General features: G+C 38.1%; 1 protein-coding gene across 3 annotated transcripts in view; it reads right to left on the bottom strand.

Annotated features, from left to right (window-relative positions):
• ATP6V1H (ATPase H+ transporting V1 subunit H) overlaps window positions 1-21,869 on the bottom strand; it is a 127,832-nt gene that overhangs the window by 25,889 nt on the left and 80,074 nt on the right. For all 3 annotated transcript variants that reach the window (XM_045849491.1, XM_045849489.1, XM_045849490.1), the window contains one exon: window positions 20,748-20,849. In XM_045849491.1, coding sequence (XP_045705447.1) covers window positions 20,748-20,849 — 102 coding nt within the window. The remainder of the gene's footprint in view (window positions 1-20,747; window positions 20,850-21,869) is intronic.

The following is a 21,869-nucleotide window of genomic DNA, read 5'->3' on the forward strand; positions in this document are numbered from 1 at the left end:
GGGAAGTCATTAAATCGTGTAAACTTCTTCCTGCCATAACAAGGATACCTCATTTACGGTGCTGCTGTGAAGACTAAATGACATAAAACCCACGTCTCTTCTGCTATGATGCCAATGAGGAGGAGGATGCAGGGGCTGCTCCCCTTTAGTCCAGTCCAAGAGATCTTTCCAAAAATCTGAATTATCACCTGTCCCGCTTAACACAATGGCTGACAAGGCCTCCACAGTCTGATGTAGAGCCCCTCTCCTGCTTCACAGAGCACAGGCACACACCCCATACTCTTGCACTCCGACTCCACTTGCCTCCTTTCAGGTCCTCCAGCCACAGGGTCTTGGCTCATGCTGTTTTCTCCTCCAGAAGCATCCCCTCTACTCTTCATGTAGATAACTTCTATTTATCTTTCAGATCTTGATTTAATTGTCACTTCCTCAGGAGAGCCTTCTTTCCACCCTTATTACATTCACCCCCTAATATGCCCTTTCCCTCCCTCACTGTATTCATCTAAATAACAATTTTACACCTGAATGATTATTTTAAAGGTATTAACTTTGCCTCCCCCATTGCACAAGAAGATCCATAAAGGCCAAAACTCTTCATTGGTTTTGCTTACCTATGTTCCCAGGGCTAAAGATAGAACACTCATCAAATACTGATGAATTACATTATTATATGAATATGTACTATATTAATACAAATTAATATATTTTATTTTCCAGTGTCAAAATACCATTGTTAAAGGACAAGTAAGTCTTCAAAAATATATAGATCTTTGCAGCAATACTGCCTGAGGATAATCCTCCTTTAATGGATATAGTATACTAAAATCCCAAGCAACATTAGCAAACACTCACTATCTGTCAGGTACTCATCTTAGTATTTTCCATTATTAACTTTTTTAAGAGGTGTGAGTAGCCTAGAATATCCATGGAGAGAAGTAATAAAGAATAGAGATCGAAAGAAAAGTAAACAAACCAGGAGAAACACTCAGGAAAAAGAAAGTCACATGTGCTTAGCATTATCCATTACAACACTAAGAAATATCAACCTGCACAAGCTGATGAACTATCCAACTAAACATCAGTTTACTCTTTGTAATCACATTAATTTTCTGAACTGTTGAAACTGATATGTACACATGTACATCAGATAATATGAAACTCCTGCATCAGTTTCAACTGAGATGCCCAATTAACAGGTACCAGACACTGAAGTGAATCTGTGAGAGAACACATGCAGAATTTACAAAGAACTCTACAAATGTCTAATCCCCATAAAGAATTTTATTGAAAACATTAAAGGATCCAGGGAGGGGAAGGATGATTTGTGATGTTCTATGGAGGGCACCAGTCCACACTGCAGGTCCCTGGCCTTACAGAGAAGAAAACTGTGATGATGGTTTCTAACCCCAAGCCAAAGGAACCACATACAGAGATGAGTGTGCATTCCCTGAAGTTGGGAGGACAGTGGCCTGTGCCTGAGAGTGGCACAAGCCTGAGAGGTCACAGCAACCAATCGCAGCAAGGCAGAGAGGGGTGTGTTAGGATTAGCTTGCATATCCAGAGTCTGCGGCAAAGGAGTTTGAGTGTCACCAGAAACCAAATGAAACAATGGCTCATGCCAACCTACAGATGCTGCAGTTGGATGGTTTAGGAAAGGTGCCTCTGTAACAGGTGCAGCCAAGGGGGGAGGGGCCCAAATAGGGATTTGGAATGGGGCCCAAAACTCAGCGTGTCCAGGAAATACTAGGATTTTCTCACCACCACCACCCCACAGGTGTGAATTGGGGGAAGGGACACATGGAGCAGGGCCATTGAGAGCTGTTTTGCATAGATACAGCTTTGCAGCTAACCTCTGGTGTGGTCATTTAACATATCTATAATCTTTAACTGGTTACATAGATATGTTAAATAGCTGTGGCCATGCTCTGAGCCAGGGGGATGGAAGGAACTTACCCCCAAGATATAACTGGGAGGCAGGTCCCCCAAGTTACAGTGCCTGTGTGGGAGCTTGGAGAAGACTGGCTCCATGACATGGGGCCACACCTGCCCAGACTCATGATGGCAGCCCAGTAAAGCCGGAAGGATGTGAGTGCTGGCAGGTGTAAATGATTGTGCAGAGAGAATCACCATGAGGCTTTAGCAGAGAACCGCTACTCAGCTTTGGCAGAGTGGCAAACCCCCTCCTTGCAGCCAGTGGGAGGAGAATCACGCAGCTTTGGCTGAGTGGGGACTCCCACAGCCATTGAGGAGGGAGGACCACGGGGCTGTGGTCATGCAAGAGAGCCACTCTGCTTTGCCAGGAACAGGGACCCCCGCAGCTTTAGAAGGGGGAACCACCACCTGGCTTTAGCTTTAGCAGAGATCCCTGCGACACAGCTGATGGTGCCGGGAACCAAGGGAGGCCTACCAGCGGAAAGGGATTACTGGGAAGAACCAGGGGCTGCCTAAGCTACAGACTTTTATTTCTTTTCCTGAGATACGGTATGCCAGACAAAGGCAAAGGGGGAAGGAAGGACTGTGTGTGTTTGTGGGTGTTTTAAGGGACTTTGGGATCTTGATGAAGACATTAGGTCACTACTTTCAGTTTGTATAGCATTAAATAAACATATCCTTTCTTTTTCATGAATCTCTGGCATTGAGAGACATCTTTCCTCTGGTGGTGAACATAATGAACCTGGGGGGTTCCTTCCAAGTAATAGTATATATCCCAGGCCCCCACCTTGTTGTTCTGTAACACCTCCAATGAACCCTAAAAAGTACTCCCAAAGGAAATTGTCAGCTTAAGACATCTACCAGGGTGAGAGCACATAAAGCCATCAACAGTGAGTAAGAAACACCCTCCTTCTCCATTTACCAGCCTCAGGGAGACTGAGGCAACAGTAGGTAAACTCTGGGAAGGAGAGTCAGAAAGGGACAGGATCACCAGCCCCCACCTGCTGAGGGCATCCAGGAGAGAAATCCTACTTTTGAATAAGTAATGAGAAGGGCTACTAAATGTTTTAGCCTAAACTCTATGATTTAAAATGAGTTACCTAGGGTGATGAAAGAAAACTTATGAGGCCACCTGGGATTTCATATACAGGCATGGAAATATTATCACTGGACAAATTTTAAAGGAAATTTGAGGAACAAACATAAAATCATTCTTATTCACCACAAACTGCTTGTTCAACTGACCAATCTAGTGTGCATGTCCATCATTTACTTTGAGGGGGTTGGCCGGGCTGGCTTCTTAACCCTCCTCTTTAGCATAACACCCGCTGTGTCCCCTGTCCCTGCTTACTCCTCTCTGGTGGACCTCTGTGACTGGTGAGTTTGGAAGCAGGAATCCAGAGGCACAAATTCACCCCCTCCTTTCTCTTCCACTCAGTCCAGTGTTACCTGGGACTAACAGGTTAGTCCAATTCTGAGTTCAGTATCAGGAAGGCCATCTGTGTATTGTGCCTATGAGTATACCACATTTTTCAGTATTGGCTTTATCAATAATTGGCTTCCATCTATTATCTCCTCTGTCATGTATCTCAAATTCAGAATGTAGGCAGGCAGGAGGGGGATTACCGGTATTTAGTGGGCCCCTTCTGGACAGCTTCAACACATAGAACACAGTTGATCCTCATTATACACAGTAGTTATGTTCTATACAGTCACCACTAACAATTGTTTAGTAAATATTGAAAATCCTAAGGAAAATCCAAGGTTAGGTTCCTACAAGCCTCTTTTTATAACACTGTAATTAACCAATCAATACATAATCTTGTTTTATGTGTGTCTGTATAAAGATGCCTTATTATCATATTATCAATTTATTGACAATGAACTCACAGTCAACAGCACTCTAACTCATGTGTGAGGTAAGCTTATCTAATACACACATTTTCTCTGGAGGGCATATCAAGCCTTCTTGTTCTAAGGACATGAGACACACTTCAGACTTAGGCTCAGGTAGTGAAACAGTGAAATCACCAAAAAACTGTACAAAAATAAATGCAAAACACATGGCATGAAACAGACCATAAGGGACACTTGTTTATAGTTCAGAGCTAAAACAAGAAGGCAGAACATCACTTTGTCTTCAGTTGGGAATGTGTGTCAGGTGACTCAAATTTCACTTTGCATGTGTCCACAAATGACTGTGAAAGCAGGAGCATTAATTTGTGGGTTAGAAAAAAATTAACAAGTAGGCAAATTCACAAATCTAGAATCCATAAATAATGAGGATCAACTGTATATTATGAATAAGTATAATTTCAGAAAGGTACCATATTATATGCAAAATATGACAAATTAAAAAACAAAGATCACACATCATTAATAATGATGATGATGAAAAATAAATTATGATGATGATGACGACACCACTTTTTCTACATATTGGGCATGACGCTGAATGCTTCATGTTTTTTTCCTCTCATGTAATCTTTAATAAATGTACTGCCTACCCCTCGAGAAAGTCGTGTTGTTTGACATTTTAAATCCTTGCCCCTTATATCTTCTCATATTAACACTAAACAAGAAAATAAAGGAATATTGCTTTTAATAAATTATTATATTGATGTACTGCATATTTATTTTCAAACTACACACTACTGCCTTCTACTTCAGAGATTCCACAGTGGAGTGCACAGACAATCTCTACTCCACTGACACACACTGTTATAAAACTAAACAGACAATTCCCATCTTCTAACTTTAAGATGCAATTGAGCCACCAATTACTTTCAGATTATTCTGATGTTCAAATTCATAAATGCTTGAAAAAACAGTGAAAAAAAGAATCTTTCCAGTTCGATTAAGACAAGGTATCATTTAAAAAAACAAATATTTAAATAAATTAATTTAGAACTCAACTCTAGTATTTTATTAGCTATTGCCTAACAGGGAAAACCTTGCTAAGCATACTTCAAAACAAGCTGAGTCAAGAGTATGTTAAGCTTTAAAGACTTATAAATTATATTACATAATTAACAAGCTCAATACTTATAATAACATCCAAAGAATGTACCAGCTGGTGAAACAAATGTAATTTTAGAGTAAACTTTAAATATCCTAAAAAGCACAGAGTTATTTTTGTTTGTTCTAAAGATCTTTTTCCCCATTAATCTGGTTCTATGTTATAGTTACAAAAATATCCTGACAAAGATTCTATTGTTTAGCACTATATTCATGGCTAATGAAATTATATCACTCTATAACACATCACGATTCTATAAAATACTGCTAAAAATGTAAGCTGCATATACAATTCCATTTACTTGAAAGCAGATACTTTCATAATATGTAGCAATATACCCTAGAGTCTATAAATTCAATGAGCACAGAAATCACATCTATTTTCTTCCCCTTACAATTAGGAAGAAGGTCATTAACATTTCTAAAAATAAAGATAACTGAGAAGAACATTTACCAGATTTCTAAGCATAAAAGCAGTGGAAGAAACCATAAACATTTTCACTGGAATCTAAGTTCCATGGGGCAATAATGAAAATGGTGCTTAGCACACAGCAGATGCTAAAGGAAACATAATTAACTACTGAGTGAATGAATTTCACTATATAGTAACTAAAACTTACATTGTTGTGGAAAATCCACCCACACGCAGGGAGATAATGAAGCACGAACTTTATTACCCTATTACCCGGGGGCCCAGAGGGGGTGGCTAACATCCAAATCCTCTGAGCACCGATCCTCACTCTCCCAGGGTTTAAATAGTCCCGGGCTTCCTACCTACGCGGCGAAGCAAGGTTACAGAAGCCGAATGCGGAAGTTAGGTCCAGCTACCTTATATGGGAGACAAAGAGAAAACTCAGGAGGAATTTGCAGAAGCAAGGAGCAAGGAGCTTATCATGGGAGTCTGTGTACGACCTTGAGTAACTGGCCGTTGCTTTGGTTACGACTTGTCAGCTTCTACAGTCCTGTGTGAAACTGCAAGTGTTACAGTTACAGAGCATAAGAAACCTTTGGAGTTTTCTTTTCCTGCCACAACATAATAAAAATTTTATAAGCCTAATAATAATGTATCAAACTTTGAAAATGTTTATCTTAAATATGACAGCTAATATTTCTAATAAATCATGTAAGTTATCAAAATATAAACTGAAGGTACCAGGTGCCATTCTCCTTTGTGAGAGGTTAAAGAGAAACTACAGTACTTGGTGCTTCTGAAAGAATAGTGAAAATGTTAATTCTCATTTACTGCTGGTGGGAGTTTGAATTGGTCTACATTTAACATTTTAAAAATACCAAAATACTCACATACTTTAATTAAAATTGAGGGAACTTGCAAAAAAAAATAATGAGAATTCTGTTTTAAGAATTCATTCTGTTTTCATAATAATGAAAAATTGGGAACATATCAAATACCCTCCAGTAAGATTTGAGTAAACTGGAATATGTTATTTAGTGCTATAGGTAGCACTAAATCATATTTTTAAAAAATGTTTAGATGTGAAGTACCCATAATAAATAAATAAAAACAGGAAATAAAATAGGAGAAATCATAGTTTTGGAAGAAAAATACACATATGCATCTATGAAAAAACTGAAAATGAACAGGTATTTTTATCTCAGGGTTGCAGTATCACAAATGTTTTTTCTTCATTGTTCTTTTTCATATTTCTCAAGTTTTCTAAAATGAACATTTGTTACTTTTCATGAAAAATACAATTTAGAAAAGAGAAATTAATTTCATTTGGTTGATAAAAGTTCTGTGCCACCATCAAGGCAATTTATTAATTTTTATTGGCATGTGCTTTATTAGGGCTTTGTACAAAGGAAATATAAAGCTATTTACCTCATATAAAAGTCTGCATTTCAAGAGAACAAACATGAGCTCTTTTGGTAGCTCTTTCTCTCCACATTTCTTATGCCATACTATGTGGTAAACACTATGCCTAGTCACATATAGTTCCTCTTTTTGATAATTCACAGTCTGGTGAGGGGAAGAGACATAACAGATTATTACTGTACAAACTGAAAAGTGCTATATAATGAAGATATGTACAAAACACTGTGGAAGCACAGAAAATGGGGCATAAGTGTTTTTGCTTTAATGGTAGTATACTGGTTTGCCAGATTTAAACGAGAAGAATTTTTTGCATCTTTTGTATCAGAAGAATTTTTAGTTGCAGAAACAGAAACTCAACTGCCTGGTTAAAGCAGCAAAAGAATTCACTGAAGGGCAAGTACAGCTTTGGAAGGATGGGAACCATGCTTGGGAGGCTACTCAAGCTGAATCACAATCAAAACCAAGCTACTAAATTAGTAGTTCAGTGAGGGTGCTGTTATAGCTAGGTGCTTAACCTTGTGTTTACTCTGCTCATACCCAGACACTACAGCTATTGCCTCCCCTTCTTACCAAGCCTGGACATCACAGCTGCCTAGAGGGAATGTCTGTTGTCCCTCCATTACTCATTCCTGCTAGACATCTGAAGCAGGTGTATCTGATTCACTGAGCTTAGGCCATGGGCATGTGACTAGTTGTAAAGGAATTTAAGGAAGTGAATTGCTGGCATTTTAATTTTCTGCACTGGGAAGGAGCACATGCTTTGTAAGGCAGGGTATTTCTCAAATATGGAAAAGCAGTTTAGATGTTGTACCCCTTTTTAAAAAAGAAACGTTCACTATGGCAGAAAAAGATCTGCGGTTGCACAAGCCATATGAGGGCTAACATGGCTTTGATATTGCTGTTGCAGTGTTTCAACGACTGGAACAATGTTCACTATATCACTTGTGCTATTGAGTCATGTATGCAAAGGGGGCACATTCCCTTGGGATTGACTGCTGGGCACCAGTCACCAAAGTGTGATTTCTGGGCATCTGCCAAGGCCTCTGGTAGCTTTGTGCTTCGGAGGACAAAGCAGTCCTCCGAGTTTTATTCACATACACTATATACATGCGAAAAGTAAGATTAATGATAAGTTGTCCCTTGGAAATCATACTACAATCTCAAAGGATATAAGTTCTTTACAATAACTAATTAGGCCCATTCAATTGACAGGATAAACTCACTTGGATAGTTTATTTTCATGTTATTTGCACTTACTGAATGCAATTATTAAATTTACAATTTTGGGATGCAAGAATTATTGTTGTGTTATGCTCCCAGCCCCAAATTTACAAAAACAGATTATTGGAACAAAAGTCTTTCTTTGAATTACAAAATAAGTCATGAAAATAGGAACAAATATATAAAATAATAGTGAACAGGTCACCATTTTGAATATCATATGTCAATCTACATAGTGAGACAAATCTGAGTGTTATGAAAGAAAATGGTGGATAGGAAATAGGATATTTAATATCTAAAAATATCAGTGGAGAAGCAACACATTCACTTCCTGTGGTCTCCAACAAATTTGTGATATAAAATTTTTTCAATTGGTAAATTTCACTGTTTGAGATGGAAAAAAGGAACAAAACTCAAAAAGAGAATATTCTGATACTCCTGTTGCTTGATGAAGAGTACAAATCATTGTACTCTAACAAACTTGTAATAAAAAAATGAAGCCCACCACACAGTTAATGACAAATACCATGTTCTTAGAGAAATCCAAATTTCTTTATTATGTAATATTATAAATCACATGATATCAAAAATATACAATGGAGAAGAGTAATTGCTATCATGTAGGACAGTAGATACTTAACAACTGGACAGAATCACTCACTTAATTGGTTTATCAAATAACTAGATAGTGCTTACTACTATATGTCAAGCACTGTTCTAAGTGTATACATATTAATTCATTTAGTTCTCACATTTACAAGTGGGGAAACTGAGGCACAGAGACGTTAAGTGACATTCTCAAGATCACACATTTACTAGTTGGCACAGCTGGAATTTGGACTTAAGCACTCAGTCTACACTTAAACACTGTATGACTCTGTACTGATGTCTGTGCCTATCAGCTATTAGCATACCTACTATGCATGCATGGAGGAAATATACTTGGTATTTTTGGAGAGCTTAATTTGGTTAAGAAGTTTGTTGAACTCAGTAATAACGGAGAACTAGTTATATGCACCAGAGAAAGTTATTGCTCGGTGGATAAAGAGATTGTACTAACTAAACTGAAAGTCAACTATGCCTATTAACATTGTTAGTGTTTAAAGAAACAGGTATGAATACGACCGAGTTATAAGCACTGAGTACTGTGTAGAGGAAGGCATGGGGGTGGAGAGGTGTATACGACTGCCCTTCCAAACAGATGCATGCCATTGTTTTTTTTGAGGAAGCTTACTCAATTTCTTTACTAGCATTAGTATTACTTTAAGTAGTAAAAAATGATTGTTACTAGCTTCATCAGTATATGATACAGGAGACAGTGCTTTTACTGATAATGCCAGTCAAGATAAATTTCCATTATTTTAAGTAACATCGATACAGTCATTATTTGAATAGGTAAAAATATCAACAAAAATGTCTCCTGTTCCAAATATCAACATCAAATGAGAGACACCCAAATATTTTTAGGATGACTGAACTGTAGTTAAAATAGATCACCACAAAGTAATTTTGGGCCAAAAGTAATTTTAGGACTATAGAAACTTAACTACTCCTTAACTGTTAAGGAGTTGAAAATGCATTTGGCCTTTTGAAGGCAACCATGAGGCTGATGTGGCCCCCCGTGAAATTAGTTTGACACCCCTGCTATAAAGCTTCAGAATCAACTTATAAATCCAATGGCTTTCCCCTTAAATTTCTATATTGAGCTTTGCACTTGGCATTAATCTAGATACAGATGGATACATAAAAGAATGCAGATATTCCTCTTTGGCCCAAGAAAAAAAGTCTAGGATAGTTCTATCATCCACAACAAATACAGGCCACTGTGTTTTGTTGAAACTGAAATTGACTATCTTTTAGGGCTGAGGCAGTGTCATTGATCACTTCTTTCTGGGAAGCTCCACTGAACTGGCCAAGGTAGCTCCTTTTGCAGAGATCTCCACATTCATCTAAGGACTACATGATCTACTGGTAGCATTTCTTTAAATACTCAAAGATCTCTTATGACCACTCCCAAGGTATAACTTACTGTGTTTATGAGGAGGAAAGCCAGTTAATGCCTGGTTTTGATAAAAGAAGTACAACACCAAACTATTGTTATGCATTTTGTCCCTAGGAAGAAAGTGGGGGCCACCAAAATGAGACCTTAGTTATCTGGGGTACACAAGTTGACAGTGCCTTCAGTGTGGCTTCCCAGATGGATAGTAAACTTTAGTAGTTCCAGTTCAGGTCAAATAATTCAGGCTAGTCTTTGTTTTAAGAGGGGCTGTCCTATTTGTCTATGCTATCAGCTAGGGGACATTTATCTGCCCCATGGAATGGCCAAGGAATGGCTTCAGCATGGGAGGTAGGGAAGATACAAAGAGCTGTTGACAGGTATTTTACTTGGGAGGCACAAGAGCTGCTATTTTCCCTTCTGTTTCCACTAGATTTCTTAGTAAGTTTACAGGAAATGGCCATCAAATTATGTCAGAGTTATCTGGTAGTGGATGACAGCCAGCAGTCAATTAAACATAAGCCTTGCAACAGTTTGGGAGTTCTGCATGTTTTTCTTCATGAGAAAAGCTCTAGGAATAATTCATTGAAAGATAAAGATCATTAATATTCCTCTCTCCAGTATTTCACAGTCTAAGGTGTTTCTCTTTGCAGGTGCTGAAGATGTTATCTTTTCACTGCTACAAAATCAGTGTGCTCCATTCCAGTAGCTATAACATCACCTTTTTTCCAGTTAACCTCTAATCGCATCCAGACCTTTGGTCTGAAAATGTGAGGTAAAACAGGGTAAATAGCATGCTATAAAACTTGCAGAGACAGGCTGTGGGACTGATATAAGCAAGATGGCTGGATAAGGCATCCCCAGCACACACCTACAACCCCAACAATGATAGTTTGGCATCCAGACGTGGCAAAAAAAATGCATTTATGGGAGCTGTGCAATTCAGGTTGAAGTTTATGAAACCCTGGTGCAGTCTAAGATTGACATTTTAAGAAAGCAAGTTAGCACCTAGGTGGCGGTTTTGACAACCGTAGTCCTAGCTATAGACTGGAAATAGCTCCATACCCTTGAGAATTTGGCTGCAGCCCCACATAGTTTTGGCTCTATCACCAGAATCTTATGCCAATGGATCTGGGAGGAATCACACTTACCCACATGTCAGGTAATAGGCATACAGACTTCAGTCCCAGCTGTGGACTCTAAACTAGGCCCTAAAGTGGCCTATGAACCAGCTCCAGCCCCTCTCTGCTGCAGTCTGGAAGTCCCTGGAGGTAAGCCTGACAAACTCAGTCAGACTGTAGATTCTGAAAGGGCCCTATATATGCACTCCAGTCAATCCCAGCCAGTCTCTCCTCCTGGCACAGAAACCCTGAAGGAAACACTCCTGCCTACAGCCCCAGATACACTTAAAGGGCCCTGTACTTAAACATAACCCCCTCCCAACCAAGGTCTGCAAGCAGTCCTGCTGGTACAGAGATCTGGCAGGAGTAACCACAGGTCGTGAAGGGGCCTATAGTTGGCACATGTAGTCTGCTAGACCAGCCAGCCAGGGATCCAGCAAAAGACACCCTAATCAGCACTCCCAGAGATTCTGAAAAGGGTCCTACACTCAGTTCCAGCCCCTCCCAGCTACAGTCCATAAGCAGTACTGCTGATCCAGGGAACCAGCAGGAGACACTCCCACCTGTACCCCCAGAGATCCTTAAAAAGGTCTATACTAGGTTCCAGCTCCTCCCAGCCACAGTTGCAAGCAGTCCTACCAACATTAGGGACCTGTTGGGATACACTCACATCTGTGCCTGAGGACACCCTGAAATCACCTAATACTTGGATCCAGTCCTTTCAGCCATAGGCAGAAAACAGCCCAACCCACCCAGGGGACCTGGTAGGAGAAACACCCATCCGTACCTTCAGAACTAGATCTGCACACTTGAATCATGGCTAGGGAACCTGAAGCAGGCCTGGGCTTAGTTCTAGCCCCTCAGCCATGGTCCAGGGCTGATCTTTCCCACCCAGGGAGCCAATCAGTGACTAGGCAGCAGCCATCCTTAGGGCTTGGCAAGAGCTACACCCATCTACACTTAACAGGCCCAATATCTGAGGTCCCAACTGTGGAGCCTGGAAAGGACCATATTCAAGCACTTCATTATGCTACCGAACAAGATTCTGAAGACAGTGACATCTATCTAGGGACCAGACAGAATTCACACCTACCCAGGGCCCCAGTAACAAACCTGCCAATGGTAGACACCACTGCAGTGACAGCATCACAAACAGTGAGAGCATCACAACCAGCTCCAATCCAGTATGAATGCAATTACAAAGGTAACCTCATCAGCTCAGGGGACAGAGAATGGAGGGTCATTATCTACTGAAAACTGTCTTCAAAAACTAGAAGCATTATTTGCTCTTTCAAATACACAGACACTAATGCAGGGCTAAAAAGATCACAAAGAAGCAAATAAATATGACACCACCAAAGAAAAGTAATAAAGTTCTAGTAACTAATCCCAAATAAACAGAGATCTAAGATTTTCCTGACAAAGGATTCAAAGTAATTTATACTGCTGGTGGGAATGCAGATTGGTGCAGCCAATCTGAAAAATGGTATGAACATACTTCAAAAAATTAAAAATGGATCTGCCTTTTAACCCAGTGATCCCACTTCTGGGAATATATCTGAAGAAACCCAAAACACTAATTTGAAAGAACTTAAGCATCCCAATGTTCACTGCAGTGTTATTTACAATCACCAAGATATGGAAGTGTTCATCAGTAAATGAGTGAATAAAACAACTATGGGATATTTACACAATGGAACACCACTTGGCTGTAAAAAAGAAAAAAAAATTTTACCCTCTGTGACAGCATGGATGACCCTGAAAGAACATTATGCTAAGTGAAATAAGCCAGTCAGAGAAAGACAAATATCATATGATTTCACTCATATGTGGAGTATAATGAACAAATTGAACTAACAAACAAAATAGAGACACACAGAGAACAGGATGACAGCTATGGCAGTGGGGGTGTTAGGAAGGGAAGAACTGAGCAAAAAGTAAAAAGGACTCATGGACATGAACAACAGTGTGGTGAATCCAGGGGAATGGGATATAAGGGGAGTAAATGGCAATGGAAAAAATACAATAAAAATATCCCTAAATAAAAAACAGTAACCATCTTTAAATAATTCAATAAAATACAAGAGACACAGGTAGACAACTACACAACATCATAAAAACAATGCACAAACAAATGACAAGGTTAGTAAAGAAATATAAAGCATAAAAAGAACCAAACAAAAATCCTCAAGCTAAGAATAACAGAACTGAAAAATGTAAGAGAGAGCTTCAACCACAGACTTTCTCATGCAAAAGAATCAGTGAAATCAAATACAGAACATTTGAAATTAGCCAAGTGAGAGAGCAAAAGGAAAAAATAATGAAAAAGAGTAAAAGAAAACCTATGTGAATTATAGGATACCATTAAGTGAATAAATATTTGTATCATGGGAATCCTAGAAAGAGAAGAGGGAGGGAAGCAGAAAGCTTATTCAAAGAGATAATAGCCCAAAATTCCCCCAAATCTTGGTAGTAATATGAACATCAATGTACAGGGAGCTCAAAGTACCCCAAACAAGGTCAACCCAAGATTACTCCAAGACATATTATAATCAAAATGTTAAAAGGCAAAGTTGAAGAAAGAAATTTTAAAGCAGCAAGAGAAAAACAACTCATCACATACAAATTAACCCCCATTAGGCTATCAGCAAATTTTTCTCTGCAGAAACCTTGCAGACTGAGAGGGAGTGAGATGATATAGTCCAAGTGCTTAAAGAAAAACAAACTGCCAACCAAGAATATTATACCTGATAAAACTGTCCTTCAGGTAAAGAAGAAATACTTTTCCAGACAAACAAAAGCTAAGGGACTTCATCATCAATGGACCCTGCCTTACAGAAATACTAAAGGAAGTTCTTCAAGTTGAAATTAAAGGGCACTAAGTAACAACATGAAAATATACAATAGGAAAAAACTACTGGTAAAGTTAAATAGATAGTCAAATTCAAAATACACCAATACGTGAGTTGCGGCCAAGATGGAGGAGTAGGTAGATAAACTATGCCTCCTTGCACAACCAAAAGGACAACAACAAATTTAAAAACAAAAAACAACAAGAACTGCCAGAAAATTGAACTGTATGGAAGTCTGACAACCAAGGAGTTAAAGAAGAAACATTAACCCAGACTGGAAGGAGGGGTGGAGACAGGCAGCTGGGGCGGCAAGGCAGTGGCTGGAGGACTGCGCAGGTGAGGCAGCAGCTGGCAACCCCACATTTGCGTGCAGATAAACTGAGAGGAACAACTGGAGAATGAGACAGACCAGAAAACTCACATGTGGTTCTAGTGTAGGAAAAGAAAGCCTCAAACCCTCTAGCTTGAAAACTTGTGGGGGTTGTGGTGGCAGAAGAAACTTCTAGTCTCACAGGAGAGTTCACTGGAGAGACCCACAGGGTCCTAAAAAGTACACAAACCCACCCACCTAGAAATCAGCACCAGAAGGGCCCAATTTGCTTCTGGGTAGCAGGGAAAATGACTGAAAGAGCTGAGCAAGTGGAATTGTTCCCTCTCTGACCCCTCCCCCACAATGCAGAGACGTGGTTGCCCCATCCTGGTCAATACCTAAGGCTCTGCCCCTTACTACATAACAGACGTGCTGAGACCAAAAAAAAAAGCCCAAATGAAAGAACAGATCAAAACTCCCAAAAAAGAACTAGGTGACTAAGAGATAGCCAACTTATCAGATGCAGAGTTCAAAACACTGGTAATCAGGATGCTCAAAGAAATGGTTGAGTACGGCCACAAAATAGAGGAAAAAGTTATGCTATGCAAAGTGAAATAAAGAAAAATATACAGTGAACCAGCAGTGAAGGGAAAGAAACTGGGACTCAAATCAATTATTTAGAGCAGAATGAAGAAATAAACATGCAACCAGAACAGAATGAAGAAACAAGAATTCAAAAAAATGAGGAGAGGCTTAGGAACCTCTGGGACAACTTTAAATGTTCCAACATCCAAATCATAGGGGTGCAAGAAGGAGAACAGGAAGAGCAAGAAATTGAAAACCTATCTGAAAAAGTTATGAAGGAGAACTTCCCAATTCTGGCAAAGGAAATAGACTTCCAGGAAGTCCAGGAAGCTCAGAGAATTCCAAAACAGTTGGACACAAGGAAGCACACACCAAGGCACATCATAGTAACATTACCCAAGATGAAAGATGAGAGGATCTTAAAAGCAGCTAAAGGAGACAATTACTTACAAAGGAGTTCCCATAAGACTATCAGCAGATTTCTGAAAAAAACCTTGCAGGCAAGAAGGGGCTGGAAAGAAGTATTTGGAGTCATGAAAGGCAAGGACCTACATCCAAATTACTCTATCCAGCAAAGCTATCATTTAGCATTAAAGGGTAGATAAAGTGCTTCCCAGAGAAGGTCAAGTTCAAGGAGTTCATCATTACCAAGCCATTATTACATGAAATGTTAAAGGGACCTACCTAAGAAATAAAAGAATATCAAAACTAGGAACAGTAAAATGGCAACAAACTCACAACTATCAACAGCTGAACCTTAAAGAAAAATCCAAAAAGAAACTAAGCAAACAATTAGAACAGGAACAGAATCACAGAAATGGAGATCACATGGAGGGTTATCAGTGGGGAGGGGGTAGGGGAAGAATGGGGGAAAAGGTACAAGGCAAAGAAGCATAAATTGTAGGTAGAAAATAGACAGGAGGAGGTTAAGAATAGTATAGAAGCTGGAGAAGCCAAAGAACTTATTTGTATGACCCATGGACTCGAACTAAGGGGGAGAGGGCATACTGGTGGGAGGAGAGGTGCAGGACAGAGGTGAATAAAGGGGAAGGAAAAAATGAGACAACCATAATAGCATAATCAATAAAATATACTTTAAAAAAAAAGAAAACAAAATACAGCAATACTTTTATGGTGGTTTGTAAATCACTTTTATCTCTAGTATAAAAGTTAAAATGCAGTAATAATAAAAATAATTATAGCTACAATAATTTGTAAATATATTCAGACTATAAAGCAATGTAAAGTATAACATCAATGGCATATAATGTGAAAAAAGAAGTAGTAAAATTATAGTTTCCCTATGTGATTAAAGGTAAGTTGTTATTACCTTAAAATAGACTGTTATGGTACAAGTTTTTATGAAAGCCTTGTCATAACCAAATATAAAAACATAATAGACACTCAAAAAAGAGATAAGATTTAAAGTACATTACTACAAAAAGTCACAGAGGAAGAAAGAAACAAAGGAACTTTTAAAAAGTCATAAAACAATGAACAAAACATTAAGTAACATTAAGTCCTTTTCTACCAACAATTAAATATAAATGGACTAAATTCTCCAATCAAAAGACACAAGTAGCTGAATGAATTTTAAAAATCCAACACTGTGCTACCTTTAAGATTCATTTTAGCTCTGAAGACACACATAAGTTGAAATAGAAGGAATGGGCAAAGATATTCCATGAAAATAATAACCAAAAGACAGCAAGGTGTGGCTATATTTCTATCAAATATAATAGACTTTGCATAAAAATAACTAACAAGTGCCAAAGAATGTGTCTGTATCATAAAAGTCAATTCATCAAAAGGATATAAAATTGTAAATATTTATGCACACAACATATGAGTATCTAAATATATAAAGTACTAACTAAACCTGAAAGGGAAAGTAAACAATATATAAAGTAGGGGACTTCAAAACCCCACTTTTAACACTGGATAGGTTATGCAGGCAGTAAAACTGGCAATCATAGGCAGTGTGGGTTTGATCAGTGCTGCAAATAGTTTCCATAGTTCTCTTAAAGAGTGGTGTCTCTAATATGCTAGTCTACTGTTTTCCAAGTGGCAGACCAAGAAGATAGTAATATCTGGCCGTCAGTAATATCATAAGAGTAAGTCTAGTAAAACATAATAATAGTTCATCAAGGAGATGATGGCCAGAGCTACAAGAATAGCCTTGAGTCTGCCACTAAGTGGAGTGACCATGTCTATACTTGGTTCTCCATAGATGGTACTAAGGTTCAACAGTAGTGGCACCCCAGTGGACACCTTTAGGTTTCAACTTCAGTGAACCATCAATAAATGAAGCCCAGGCACTGAGGGCAACCTCTGAGAATATTTAGGCTACACTGAGCAAGTGGGTCTGCTTTAGATGCTGGAATGAAGATGAAGTTTTCTCCCAAGAGATAACTGTCACTTTTTCATGCAAAGCTAAGATACTGCTAGGGTCAGCTGGCTGCCTTATTAAATATTCCATTTCCATTTGATAAGCAAGTCCTGCTAGGTCCTTCCCACCCTGTTAATTGTAGAGTCTGAGTTGATCTATCTCAAAATGAGAACGTCAGGTCAAAATTCCAAGACCTACCTGGGTCCGTTCAACAACAGCAGACAAACAGATGTTTTTCAAAAAGGGTTTACCTAGTACCCATGTCAAGAGGAGGGGAAATTTTCAAGCACTTTTTACAAGGCCAGATAAAAACACTACAAAGAAAGAAAAATTATGGACCCATATCCCTAGTGAAGATAAATGCAAAATCCTCAACAAATATTAGCAAACTGAATCCAGCAATAAATTAAAAAGATCATATACTGTGATCAGGTGGGATTTATTCCAGGAACTCAGGGTTAGTACAATATCTGCAAATCAATAAATGTGATAAACCACATAAACAAAATGAAGAATAAAACCACATGATATCAATAGGTGCAAAAAAGGCAAATGATAAAATCCAGAACTCACATTAAAAACTTTCAGCAAAGTAGAAATAGAGGGAACATATATCAATGTAATAAAGGCCATATACAACAAACCCACAGCAAACACCATACTCAATGGGCAAAAAATACAAACATTTCCAGTAAGATCAGGAACAACACAGGGATGTCCACTTTCAACACTCTTATTCAACATAGTACTGCAGTCCTAGGCATGGCAATTGGACAAAATGATGAAAAAAAAAAGGCATACAAACTTGAAATGAAGAAATAAAACTGCCATTATTTGCAGATGACATAATACTGTATATAGAGAACTCCACAGATTTCACTAAAAAACTACTAGAACTGATATATTAATTCAGTAAAGCAGTGGCAAACAAAAAAAGTCCAGAAATTGGTTTCATTTTAATACACCAATAATAAACTATCAGAAAGGAAAACTAAGAAAACAATCCCATTCATAACTCAAAAAGAATACCAAGGAATAAATTAAACCAAGGATGCAAAAGACCTGTACTCAAAATGCAACACTGAGAAAAGAAACTGAATAAAAAGAATAAAATACCTAGGATAAATTAAACCAAGGATGTAAAAGACTTGTACTCAAAATACAACTCTGAAAAAAGAAACTGAAAAAGATACAAATAAATGGAAACATATACCATGTTCATAGATAGGAAAAAGTGACATCATTCAAATGTCCATACTTCCCAAAGGAATCTACAGATGCAATGCAATTCCTATCAAGGTATCAATAGCATATTTCACAGAACGAGAACAACTATTCCAAAAAATTATATGGAACCACAAAAGACCCCAAAGAGCAACAGCTATCTTGAGAAAGAACAATAAAGTTGGAGGAATCAGGCACCTGATATCAAACTATACTACAAGACCACAGTAATCAAAACAGCATGATATTGGCATAAAAACAGAAGTACACATCAATGGAACAGAATAGAGAGCCCAGAAATAAACCAACAACTTTAAAATCAATTAATATTTGACCAAGGAAACAAAAACATGCAAAGGGATAAAGATAGTCAATTTAATAAACGGTCTTGGAAAAATTGGGACAGATATATGCAAGAAATGAAACTAGACCACCTTCTTACACCGTACACAAGAATAAATTCAAAATTAATTAACAACTTATGTGTGACTTATGTGTTAGACTCAAAACCATACAAATCCTAGAAGAAATCCAAGGCAGTAAAATCTCAGAGACTTCTCCTAATGATATTTTTTCTAATATATCTCCTCAGGCAAGGGAAACAAAAGAAAAATAAATGGGGCTACATCAAACTAAAAAGTTTTTCCACAGCAAAGGAAGCTATCAGCAAAATGAAAAGATAGCCTGCTGAATGGGAGAAGATATTTGCAATGATATATCTGATAAGGGGTAAATGTCCCAAATTTATAAAGAACTTACACAACTCAATATCAAAAAAGCAAACGATCCAATTAAAAAATGGGCAAAAGACCTGAAGAGACTCTTCTCCAAAGAGGACAATCATATTCAACTAGCTATCAGAGAAATGCAAATTAAAACTACAATGAGAATATCACCTCACATTGTTACATGGCTATCATCAATAAATCAACAAACAATAAGTGTTGGCAAAGATATGGAGAAAAGAGAACCTTTGTGCACGGTTGATGGAAATGCAGATGGGTGCAGCCACTGAAAAAAGCAATATGGAGTTATCTCAAAAAATTAAAAATGGAACTGCCTTATGACCCATGATTTCACTTCCATAAGTTTATCCGAAGTAACTTGAAACATTAATTCAAAAGAACATATGTACCCCTATGTTCACTGCAGCATTATTTACCAGAGCCAATATCTGGAAATAGCCCAAGTATCTATCAGTAGATGAGTGGATAAAAATGCTATGGTACATTCACACAAAGGAACACTTCTTGGTTGTAAAAAAGGATATTCTTACCCTTTGCAATAGCATGGATAAATCTGGAGAGCATTATGCCACCTGAAATAAGCCAATAAGTGAAAGACAAGTACCAAATGATTTTATTCATATGCAGAATCTAATGCAACAAATAGAGACAGCATCATAGACAGAGAGCAGGCTGACAGTTTTTGGTGGGCTGGGGATACTGAGTAGGGGTGATGGAGAGATTGAGCAAAAAAGAAAAGACTCATCGGGAGTGGAGAGATGAAGGGAGGTAGGAGAGGATAAAGAGTGCATAAATGGTGATGAATGGAAACTTGACTTGGGGTGGTGAACACACAATACAGTGTATAGATAATGTGTTGTAGAATTGTACACCTGAAACGTGTAATTTTATTAACCAGTGTCACCTCAATAAATAACAAATAAAGAAAGAAAAAATATATTTTTTAATTTTAAATAAAAAGACTGTTCTTTCTTTGGTTGACACTTGAAAATCAACTGATCATCAATCAAATGCTTCACAAGACACAAGATAATCCAATTAGAGTTATAAGCCCTGAAGTGAGACAGGTGATGATACATCCGACCTGGGTTCAGGACAAATACCTGCCTCAAAGGGATGCCCCAAGGGCCTCCAATATGCTAGGCACCATTCTAAGAACCTTATAATCACGCAAACCAAAGGAAATCCTGAACATGAAATTTCTAATGTGATCTGTGTTGAACCTTACAATCAATCAATCAATCAATCAATCACACAAACCAAAGGAAATCCTGAACATGAAATTTCTAATGTGATCTGTGTTGGCTACTACACTATAGTATTAGTCAGGTGATACTTATATTTTTATACTACCCATTTTAATTAGGTTTATCGTAATTTCCAGTATTATGGTCATCTTGATTTCATGTACTCCATTAGTTTCTCTGCTAAACTACTCTATTTCAGATGGGTACATTTGTTAGGAGTCTATGTTGAGTGTTTCAGACAATCCAAATGAAATTAATGGCTTGTCTCTTACCGTTTTCCTCTTGGATAATGCCGCACATATTCTCCAACATCATGAGCAGCAACAGCTAAGACTTGTGGATCATCTGATACCTCCAGAAGTTTTGTCAAAATTCTGAAATAAATGTAATCCAAGAAGAGATCAATTTTTTATTTTTCTATACAGCACAAAAGAGCATAGGTATAACACAGAAAGCTTCCTGAAAATAGATGTTTATAAATATAATCATATTTTCTATAAATTTCACTATGACACATAATACATAACACATAATGTTACACACAAGTTAGCAGTTTTCAAACTTTGATACACATATAATAGGTTAATTTCAGATTCACAATGCATACCATGCACAATTCCCAAAATATCAGGGACTGCTTCTCCTGTTCTCTTAAGACAACTCCACTCAGATAGATACGAGGTCTGTCCAGAAAGTATCCAGCCACACAATATGAAAAATAGAAACATTTATTAAAGACACAAGCAACATTGTACATAGGACGATGACACCTCAGTCCCCTTCAAAGTAGACATCTTGGGATCTCACACAGTTCTCCCAATCACCATCAGCTACCCCACCATATTTTCCTGAATCTCATCAATAATCTGAAATCTCTTCCCTTTCAAAGGTGATTTCAATTTGGGGAAAAGCCAGAAGTCACAGGGCACCAAATCTGGGCTGAAAGGGGGCTGAATCACCTGGGTGATTTGATGTTTCACCAAAAAACTGTGCACAAGATATGATGCATGAGGAGGTGTGCTGTCAAGATAAAGCTGTAATCACGAGTTGCGCATAGCTGTGACCTTCTGAGTCATCTGAATAGTTTCTATGGAGGAATGTTTAAGCTTAACACAAAATCTGATGCAGATCTTTGCTGTACTCATCACTGAGTCATCATGCTCACGCATGCACATTCCATTCTACTCTCCTTGACTACCAGATTAGATCAATGTCACACAAACCAATCTCTTTATATTAACTATAGTTGGATTTTTTCTGGACAGACTTCATATGTAAACTCTTTAAACTCAGGAATGTCCAACCTTTTGTCATCTCTGGGTCATACTGGAAGAAGAGGAGTTGTCTTGGGCCACACATTAAATACACAAACACTAACCAAAATTGAGGAAAAA

This window comes from Phyllostomus hastatus, unplaced genomic scaffold (assembly GCF_019186645.2).
Source record: "Phyllostomus hastatus isolate PE091 unplaced genomic scaffold, TTU_PhHast_1.1 phas_contig_65, whole genome shotgun sequence".
NCBI classification, from domain to species: Eukaryota; Metazoa; Chordata; class Mammalia; order Chiroptera; family Phyllostomidae; genus Phyllostomus; species Phyllostomus hastatus.